Below are 10,895 nucleotides of genomic sequence, written 5' to 3'. Positions count from 1 at the left end.
ATGGACTGTGGCCCATCAACAGATGAGGGCTGGATCATCTAGACAACTCTAGAGAAGGATGTGCTGGGCTGGGGGAAATGGCTTAAGGTACAGACCTTTCCTGAACTTGGTAATGGGGCAGCTTCTCTGAAACCTGAATGAGTTTCTTTCCATCACCACCCTACTTAACACCCAGGAGCCTAGGCTGTCCGTTCAAATGGATAGACCTTTCTCTCTCTGAATGTCCAGCTGAGGCCCGTGGCACGGGACATTTGGACACAGACAGCCTTTCCGCAAGGGAGAACGAGCATCTTTTTCTAGGGAATAAACTCTCATGGTGCTCACCTTCTCCATCTGGTGGGGAGAAAGATACTGTCAAGCAAGACCCAGCAGTGCCTTTGGCAGCATTCAGTTCTGGGAAGAACTCTGGCTGGCAGGAAGAACACGTGAGCTGACACTAACTCAGTCTATCAATTCAGTGGGGAAGGCATGGGGGGGCATGTTGTAGAGATGAACAGGGGCCAAAGTTCCCTTCTGATTTAGGAGTATGTCTTCTGGGAAGTTTGCATTGCTACAGCTCAGAGTTGGAGCATTCCTGAGCCAAACCAGACTTTCTGGCTGAAGCAGAGGGTTTCCTTCAGAGAATTGCAAGGGTCCCGATACATCAGCCAGCAAAATTTGCAGGTTTTGTTGTGTGGAATTCACTGACTCTACATCCCAGGTTCAGTGGTCCTCACTGTTGATTACCGGTCTGAAAAGAAACTTCAAATCATAGTGGATGCATAGAGGCAAAGAGGGAGTAAAGTAGAAATGGGTAGGTCTCTGCTTTGCAGCTTATAGAACAAGGGGTCTCTGATGCCAAGCTGACGGGCTGCAAAGGACCTGAGAGGAGGAAAGGGAAAGGGATGGGGGCACATGCACTTACCCCCATCCCACACCCGTAGCCTGCTCCCACTGCGTTTGCCAGTCCTGTCTGCTCATTTTTGTGAAATATTGACTTGGTTTCTTTTTCTCGAAGCAAGCACAGGTTCCTTGGTCCTTGCACAATGAAACTGAGCACAGAGCACCGGCCGTGATTAGGCACTCAAGGAAGCCAAGTGGAATGCGTTCATTTCCCGTTGCTGCCAACACTTTATTCCAGAATGTGTTTGTCCTTTCCCACCATTCTCAGACTTCCAGTCTCTGTGTATTGCTCAATCCGAGAGCCATTTCTATGATTTATTACAGCAGCACCCTGGCCCAGGTACCACACTCCATATTAGTTTCTGATTGCCACTAACAAATCACCATAAACCCAATGGCTTGAGCAGTTGGCTTGTTAAGTCTACACTGGCCAGTCTAGCTGCAGTCCCTTAAAGGATTTACCGTTTGCAACTTCTAGAAACCACTTTTAGATTTTTTTCTCTCTGTCTCTCTGTCCCTCTGCCTCTCTCACTCTCCCTGCTTCCTTCCCCCATCCCTCCTTCTGTGAGCATGGTCTCTGCCTCTCTAACCACACATTTGTTGTTGTTTCAGCTTTTTGAGAAAGTGTCTTGCTGGGCGGTGGGGGCGCACGCCTTTAATCCCAGCACTCGGGAGGCAGAGCCAGGCGGATCTCTGTGAGCTTGAGGCCAGCCTGGTCTACAGAGTGAGATCCAGGACAGCCATCAAAACTACACAGAGAAACCCTGTCTCGAAAAACCAAAGAGAGTGAGAGAGAGAGAGAGAGAGAGAGAGAGAGAGAGAGAGAGAGAGAGAGAGAGTGTCTCACACTGTGGCTTTAAACCTATTCCATAGCACAGGTTAGCCTTGAACTCACAGCAATCCTCCTGCCTGAGACTGTCCAGTTCTAGGGTTACAGGCATGCACCACCACACCCACCTGTAGTCAAATCTCTCTAACCTTCTGACCTTTTTGATTGTCCTGAGCACATCTTCACAGGCACGATGATCTCCGATCTCAAGATCTTCATATCAGTTACATCCACAAACCCCTTTGCAAGGTCAGGTAGGACACCCACAGGCTCCAGGTGTTAGGTTAGTGTGCCAGCACTCAGAGGACAGAGCTGCCCCACAGACTGAATGCCTAGGGACCAGGCAAAGGTGTAGCCTCCGTAGCTGGGCACAGTATTTGAAAGTTTTGTCTGGTTCGCTAGGAAGATGGTCAGATAACCTTGTGGGTGTCACCTTTTGTCTGGGCACTATATAGGTAAAGTACAGCAGGTGGTTTCTAAGTGGCCTGCACAGGATGCTTTATCTTGACTGTCCATGTGGTGTGGTTGAGAGATGTTCAGGGGATCAGTGAAGCACACTTCTGGATGTGCCCATGAAGGTGTGGAGATGACTGGAGCACGGGACAACAACCAGCAGAAACCCACCCTAAATATGGCAGCAGCATCCAACTAGCCAGAGGTCCAGACAGAAGTGGGAGCAGGGGAAGCAAACAGCATGAGCAAGCTCCACTCCAGTGGACCTCAGACGCCACTCTCTTCAGCCTTTCAGTACAGGCTCACACCGGTGGTTCTCCGTGGAGCTTGCAAGCCTTCAGCCTCACCCTGAAGCTGCATCACTGGCCTCTGTTTTCCTGAGGTGTCCAGATTCATGGACTGAAGAGCTCCTGGATTGCTGGCTGTCCAGCATGCAGATGCTCATTGAGAGAATTACTCAGCCAACAGTTATGACACTCAACCTAATCAACTCTCTTCTATAATTACACAGACATATGTGTGTGCATGTGTATATACATGTGGATGTATAACTATGTATTATGCGCACATGGAGAGAGCCCTAGCTAATACATTGTGCTAATACACACCAGTTTCCTTCTAAAATGAAAGCACATGGGTCAGCCAGATGGCTCACTAGGTAAAGGCACTTGCCACCAGGACTCACAACCATCCCTGGGACCCACATGATGGAAGGAGAGAACCGACTCCTGCAAGTTGTCCTCTGACCTCCAACCATAAGCCATGGCACACGTGTGTGTACACACACAAGCAAACAAATAAATACAGTTTAAAAAGTTTTTACTTTATTTTTAATTGTGTCTGTCTGTCTGCATGTGGATTTGTGCACATAAGTGTAGATGCCTGAGGTGCCCATAGGCATTGGATGCCCCTGGAGCTGGAGTCACAAGCAGTTGTAAGCCACATGACATAGGTGTTGAGAACCAAACTTGGGTCCGCTGCAAGAGCAGTATGTGCTCTTAACCACTGAGCCATCCCTCCAGTCACAAAATGTAAATTAAAAAAACAACTTAAGTATAAAACTTTGCAAAAGATTCTAATGTGGGGTGTTGAAACGGAGGAAGCTCTCCTTCCCATTGGTAGGTTTTAGACGTTTTTGAGAAGACCTTGGTGGCATACCAGGATTGGGGTGTATGCTTCTTGGTCCTCTTAGGCAGGTTACTGGACTCACAGTGAGTGCTGTAGCCTCTGGCGTGGGTTTTTATGGTGGCCTTTGTTCTGAACTTGGCCAACTTCCAATTAGGAGTGAAAAGGAGTAAGACTTCAGGAAAAAAATTCAGGATCTTGTAGACTCAAGCACTGACACGGACTTTAAAATTTTTAATCATAACCAATGCAGAGGTATTGTGATTTAAAATATATCATCATCATCATCATCATCGTCATCATCACCATCATCGTGTGTGTGTGTGTGTGTGTGTGTGTGTGTGTGTGTGTGTGTGTATGCACAGGCACATGTGAGCCACAGAGCATGTGTGGAGGTCAGAGAACAATTTTTGAGAGTTGGTTCTCTCCTCCTTGTTGAGGAAGCATCTCTCTTGTTTCTGCCACTGTAGTGTGTACTCTGTGCTAGCTTATGTGTGAGCTTCTGGGTGATTCTCCGGTCTCCACTTTTCATCTCACCACAGGAGTGCCCAGATTATAAATTAGTGCCACCATGGCTTACTTTGTATTTGGTTCTGAGGATAGGCCCTTAGGTTTTCTACTATATAAAACAAATACTTTTACCCACTGAACCCTCACTTCAAGCTCTCATGCCATGTTTTGGTGCATGTATACATTGCATAATGTTCCAATAAGAGTAAATGTACACACACACACATGCACACACATGCACACATATACACTGAAACAATTATCTTCAAATTGAAAACTCTCAGAATCCTTTCTTCTGGCCTTTTAAATATGCACAGAATTAATTAATTATAAGTTAATAGCATATAATAAAAACAACCAGAACTCTTTTCTCCAATCTATCTGCAACTTGGTGTCTGCTAGTTGACTTTATTCAGCCCTCCCATCCCCACCACCACCACCACAGTCTTTGGTAACTACCATTCTACTTTCAGTTTTCATGAGGTCAGCTTTTGTGGCCCTCACATGAGGAAGATCACATGGGACTGGTTTTCCTGTGTCTGACTTATTTCATGTAACATGATGACATCCGGTTTCAGCCATTTTGTAAAAAGTGACAGGTCCCCCATCCTTTAGTGGAGATTATTCCACCCTACACCGTTACCACATCATCTTTGTCTACTTCTCAGCTGGCACTCAGCTGCTCCCTTTTCTTGGCTGTGGCCGAAAGTGCTGTGACAAGCGTGAAGTGCAGATGTCTCTTGACATACTGATTCCTCTTCCTTCGGTTGTGTACCCAGGAGTGGGATTGTTAGATCATATGCTAATTCTAGCTTTTAGTATTTTGAGGAACTACCACACCATTCCTGACAATGGCTACACTAATTTACATGCCTATTAACAGTTTCAAGGGGCCCCTTTTCTCCACATCCTCACCAGCATTTTTAATTTTTGACTTTTTAGCAGTAGCCCTCTGACTGGAGGGAAGTGGTGTCTCACTGTGGTTTTGATGTCCATTTCCCTGATGTCTTCATTTCTTTTTCTTTCTTTCTTTCTTTCTTTTTTTTTCTATAAAAAAAAAGAAATACTCTGACAAAGCAAATTAAGGCAGAAGGGATTTCTTCTTGGCTCCATCATGGCAGGGGAACTAAGACAATAAGAACTTGAAGCAGCTGATCATGTCCCATTCAAAACAGGAAAGCAAAGAGTGATGAAAGGCTCTTTTCTCCACTCACACAGTCCTAGGTCCTAGCCAGGGAATGGAACCACTCAGAGCGGACAAGTCTTTCAATTCCAGTTCACCTGACACAGTCAGGATAATTCCCACCGGCACACCCAGAAGCTCTCCTCCCAGGGAGCACTGGATTCTGTCAGGTTGACAATTGACACTGACTATCACACCTCATGATCAGTAAAGTTGAGGATTCTTTTCTTTATCTGTGCCTTCATTTGGGGGGGTGGCTTTTTAGATAGACTGTTTATGCATGTGGTGGTGGTAAGGAAATGAGATGAAATTTCCTATATTTGCTCACATTCTATGGATTAATTTGTTAAACTGGCTGGTTGCCTCTTTTCCTGTACCTTTAGTTTGATAAAAACATGGTTGTCTAGTTCTTGCCTTTATTTCCTATGCCTTGGGGTCTTATAAACTCTGTGCCTAGTCCCAAGTCATAAAGCATCTTCTGTATGATTACTTCTAGTTAGTTCATGACTTCAGGCCTCACATTTTAACCCATTTGAGTTGATTTCCATGTGCTGTGAGAGCTGGGGTTTCCTTTTATTCTTCTGAACATGGATGTCTGGCTTTCCCAACACCATTTATTGAAGACTACCTTTTCTTGAGTGCATGCCCGCCACAGTTCTACTGAAAACCATTTGGGTATAAAGGCATGGGAATGAAACTTTTTGAAAGGTTGTGAACAATAAAGGCTTTGGATAAAGTGGTTGAAAGAAGGGAGTTGGTTAGAAATGTGGAGTCCTCATTCAAGCCTGGGAGCTTCGGCTTAAAAGAGTTGTGGATCAGGTGTGGGTGAAGCAAGGCAACCAGCCAGAAAGACACGCAGGGAGAGAGGGAGTGATGTGACATGTCTGGACCGGTAGCTCAGAACCGGTAGCCGCGGTAGTTTTTCTCCAAAGGAATCACATGGCCAAGATAATCAGAAGCCCAGGATCTGTACCAGCTTCAGCCTTCTGCAAGCCAGCAAACAACAGTGACGGCTAAAGAAAGGCACATCCAGTCAGCTCCACCTCAAGTGTGACCAATGGGTGCGAAGGGACAAGCCAGAAGCTTGGCCTATGGGTCAGGGATGCTTGTCCTGAGAACAAGATCAAAGCCCTTGTCCCAAGAGCATCTTTCCTGGTACAGGAAGTACAGGAATGGCTGTGCATGGTCTCTCATTGCTAGGTTTCATGAGTACATCTGCATGCAGGCCAAAAGTCCAGACATTGTCCTTCAACACTGTCTACATTTTTTTTTTTTGGAAACAGGGTCTCTCAATGAACCCAGAACTCATTCACTGGGTCAAGCTAGCTAGCCAGAAGACCCTGGTGATCTTCTTGTCTCTACCTCCCCCAAACGGGGATTTCAGGTGTGTACCACTTTGCTCGACTTTGAGGTGGGTTCTGAGGCTCAAACTCAGGTTCTCATGCTTGCACTGCGTGCTCTTTACCAACGGAGCCCTCTCTCTGGCCTCACTGCTTGGCTTTCTCCCAGTTTTGCTTAGTGAGCATCTATTATGCCTTATTCCTAGTCCCGTTGCATACAAGTGAGTTGGGGACAGATCAATGAGTCACTGTTTGAAGAGCAATCATCAGTTTTTACTGGGAACTATAAAATTCACTTTTTAAAGAATTCATTCTTCCACTTAACTTTTAAAACAGTGCCAAAAAGACAAACCACAAAATTCACCATAATTTCGATCTTCCAGTATAGTTTATGGAATTAATGTTGACATACCTAACATTATTGAACCACAGACCCCCTAGGCCATTTTCACCTTGTAAAACCCAAATGACATACTCACAAAATAACTCTCCCTTTCCTTCTTTGCCCACTATTTTTATTTACAGTAGGAAGATTGGAACCCAGAGTCTTGGAAATGCTATGCCAATACTCTACCACCGAGCTAATAAGGACCAGCCCTTATTTTGATGTAATTACTATAATGGGTGATGGTTTTGATTTGGATTTTCCTTTTCATTCTTATTTATTTACATATAAAGACTTGACATTGAACTCAGGGCCTCACACAATCTTCCAGTGACTAGTGATGTAGAATGTCTTTTTCTATACTTGTTGTCTATCATCCCTAAAGAACATTCATTAATATTTTTTGCCCCTTTTCAATTCAGTTTTTTTTTTTGGGGGGGGGAGTTTTGGTTAGCTGCTGAGTTGTAGGAATTCGTTTTATTAGTTGGATGATAACTCCCAACTAGTTGTCATCTGTGAATGTGTTCTCTCAATCCAAAGTTGGATTCTCACATAGCTGCTTGATTAGTGTTTAGGTTTCTGTCTTTGCTATGAAACCTGGGCAAGTGCTCACAGCTAGCATGTTCTACATCCCCAGACTCTGGACTTTTTGACATGATGTCTCACTCTGTAATATAGATTGGCCCCAAATTCACAATCCTCCTGCCTAGCCTCTCATGTGCTGAGGGCTGAGACTAAAGATATATGCCACTATACTCAGCTTGACTTCCCTGTGTTCTTTTACTTAGAAAAGGTATTTTCACAGCTAATGGGATATTTTGAAAACCACAAAATTCCAAGATCCCCGTGTGCTGTGTCATTCCATAACTCCTCCAGACAGTATTTCTGGGGATGGAAGTCAGGCCCTTGTCCTTTCTAAATGGTCTCTCTGCTACTGTCTTACAGACTTGGTTCTGTAGAGTGGTTTTAAAAACATGTCTGTAGGTTCTTTTACATTCCCTTTCTAACAGGTGTTGTTTACGCTTCTGGAGACTTTAAAGCATCCTGTAAAATATATGGTTTTCACAGTGGGATGCGGAGAAACGGGGAGAGGAAGCAACCAAAGAACACTATCCGGTCCAACATACAGCTGTTTAAGTATACCGGACTTGGAGTGAAGGCTTTGGGATGATCCTCAGCCTCAACCATCATCCACCTACAAAGATGTGATGGATCCTAAGCCAGTGCTGCCTAGCTGAGTCCAGCCAACCTTCCTATCCAAAACCCAAGTATATTTGAAAACTATATTAGACATAAGGGTTTGTGAAATTCTTTTTTTTCTAACATTTTATCACTCCACTTTACTCTGAGATTTGAAAAGCTACCCAAACTGTTGTTCTTTGAGTGCATTTTAAAATCCAGCCCAAATTTTAGTGCCTGTTTCTGGACTTGGGGGTCCTAAGGATGTTGGTTGAAGGAGGAAATGAGAATCCCGTGGTGACACTGTCATCTCTGTTTCCTTCCTCATTCTACAGAAAGTATTCCTTTCATGGCATCTGAGCTGATAGGAATAGCCAAAATTCACAGTACAGCATTCTATCTGGACAGAGTCACCACCTCATCTCCCATTCCTGGTATTCAATGGAAATAGGACAGCCTCAAATCACACCCTCCTGTGATTCATTCCAGATGAAGATCCCTCCCTATTTGCTGCCTATAAAAGAGGAGGTGGAGCTGCCAGAAGAGCAGAGGCCAGGCCAGCTCAGAGTCTGCCAGCTCTCACTGAAGACAGCTCTCACTTGCTCCACCATGCAGGTCTCTGGCATGCTTCTGTGCCTGCTGCTCACAGCAGCTGCCTTCAGCATCCACATACAGGCCCAGCCAGGTAAGAGTGGCCTTGCCTCCTTCCCCCCTGGAGCGTGCTGTCGCTTCTCTGCATTTTCATGAGCCATTACAGAATGCGGGTTACCCATAGTCTCCTCTTACAGGCCTTGCCAAAGGAAGGCAATAGAAAGAAGGAGGCCAGCCCAGGACTAGAGCCAGGACTTGAATCTGGTCCTTCCAGGACTCGTTTGTGGAAACAAGCTAGTTCCTGCTCCACTGCTTCTCTAGTGATGGGGCTCGGTGGCATCGGAGGGGTCTGGGGTAGGGTGTGTTCTCAGGTAGAAGAGGGAAGTGGAGGAGCCCCAAGGTCTAGTGTGTGCTTCAGGCAGCCCAGTTTCCAGCAACAGCAGCTCTGCACGGGCTGTTGTCTACAAGATGCTCACAACTGGACACAAAGTTTTCTAATCCCAAAGCGGGGAGTCACAACTAGGATCTTCTTACTCTAAGGAACTGGGTCATTATCCTAACACTTTCTAGTGACAGCCAGAGTTGTCATCAGCTCGTCTTGCCCCTGTTGACTGGCATATAACCCATACAAGTGAGAAAGAATTGAGGGGCCATACTAGAGAGGGAGAGATACTATACTAGGGGTGGGCAACTTCTCCTTTTGTCTTCTCTTACCTGCTTGGCTGCTTCCTACCACCCCATTCATCATACCTGAGTGACCCAGAACCCACCACGGAGAACCTTTTCTTGTTCTTTCATTGTAGATGGGATCAATTCATCCACGTGCTGCTATGTCAAGAAACGAAAGATCCCCACGAAGAATCTCGAGAGCTACAAGAAGATCACCAGTAGTCACTGTCCCTGGGAAGCAGTCATGTGAGTACACAGCACCTGCCTTCATCCCTCAGTGCGCAGTCATCCCCAGAGGCAGTGGACAGGACCACACACTCAATGCATGGAGACCCTAATGCAAACTCAGATAGCTTTCAGTGGGAAAGCGGAAACTCACCACACTCTCCAGAGCCACCAGTTCAGGACTTCCCTCTCCATCCCGGAGCCAGGGCACGGGGGAGGGGCTTACCTTTGGCCAGTGAGGACTGCATCTTTCCATTAGGCCCTTTCCTTGTCTTACCTTCTTCCTCCTCCCTCCCTGGGGTAATGCCATCATTTGGGGTAATTCGCCAGGCAGGGACTCACAGAACAAGTTACATATTCTTTAACAGAGCACTCTTCCCACAGCTTCAAGACCAAGAAAGGTATAGAAGTCTGTGCTGAAGCCCAGCAGCAGTGGGTCCAAGATGCCATGAAGTACTTGGACCAGAAAACCCAAACTCCAAAGCCTTGAAGAGTCATGCTTGAACAGAAATCAACCCAGGAGACAAGAATGAAAAAATCTGCGCCCTTGTTTTTTCTGAGGACTGTGCTGAGATGGACTGATTGTATCTCTAAGAGACAGGAGCTGTCTTTAGGAATGTGAAACTGTCATGCTTAAGGAATTAACTCTAATTATTAATATTTTATTTAATTTGCTATGTACTTGGATGTGATTTGAATGTAAAGCCCTGGACACCCCATCATTTAATGTTGTATTACCTGCAGAAGCCTTTCCCCCGTTTACTTGGCATCAGTATCGTGAAGGGGCTTTGCAAGAATCAGCACCAAGATTTTATAAAAAAATATTTAGGATGAAATCATAATGTTATGATACTGTGGAATTTTTATATGTATAACTATGGAATTTCCATATAAAATATATTTTTGCATAAAATCCTATCTTTGATGTTGTTGTTGTTTTTTAAGGAACAAAACAAAGTTAGAGGCATGAGCAGGGTGGCAAAGAGCAGGGCATGGGTGCAGAGGGAGGGGGTTGTAGAGAGCAGGGCATGGGTGCAGAGGGAGGGAGTCATAGATGAGCAGGGCATGAGTGCAGAGGTAGGGGGTTGTAAATGAGCAGGGCATGGGTGCAGAGGGAGGGGTTGTAGATGAGCAGGGCATGGGTGCAGAGGGAGGGAGCTATAGATGAGCAGGGCATGGGTGCAGAGGGGAGGGAGGGAGCTGTAGATGAGCAGGGCATGGGTGCAGAGGGAGGGGTTGTAGATGAGCAGGGCATGGGTGCAGAGGGAGGGGTCATAGATGAGCAGGGCATGGGTGCAGAGGGAGGGGGTTGTAGATGAGCAGGGCATGGGTGCAGAGGGAGGGAGCTGTAGATGAGCAGGGCATGGTTGCAGAGGGAGGGAGCTGTAGATGAGCAGGGCATGGGTGCAGAGGGAGGGAGTCATAGATGAGCAGGGCATGGGTGCAGAGGGAGGGAGTCATAGATGAGCAGGGCATGGTTGCAGAGGGAGGGAGCTGTAGATGAGCAGGGCATGGGTGCAGAGG

General features: G+C 46.1%; 1 protein-coding gene across 1 annotated transcript; it reads left to right on the top strand.

Moving 5' to 3' along the window:
• Positions 1-8,453: 8,453 nt before the first annotated feature.
• On the top strand, positions 8,454-10,289 carry LOC128121940 (C-C motif chemokine 7-like). The gene is made up of 3 exons (XM_052757037.1): positions 8,454-8,571; positions 9,281-9,392; positions 9,756-10,289. The coding sequence occupies exons 1-3, from the start codon at positions 8,496-8,498 to the stop codon at positions 9,859-9,861; spliced, it is 294 nt and encodes a 97-aa protein (XP_052612997.1). The 5' UTR covers positions 8,454-8,495; the 3' UTR covers positions 9,862-10,289.
• The last annotated feature ends 606 nt before the right edge of the window (positions 10,290-10,895 follow it).

Source organism: Peromyscus californicus, unplaced genomic scaffold, assembly GCF_007827085.1.
Source record: "Peromyscus californicus insignis strain IS unplaced genomic scaffold, ASM782708v3 Scaffold_3__1_contigs__length_106647218, whole genome shotgun sequence".
Lineage (NCBI taxonomy): Eukaryota > Metazoa > Chordata > Mammalia > Rodentia > Cricetidae > Peromyscus > Peromyscus californicus.
Note: the sequence above shows the minus strand (reverse complement) of the source record. Positions and strands in the feature narration are given on the sequence as shown.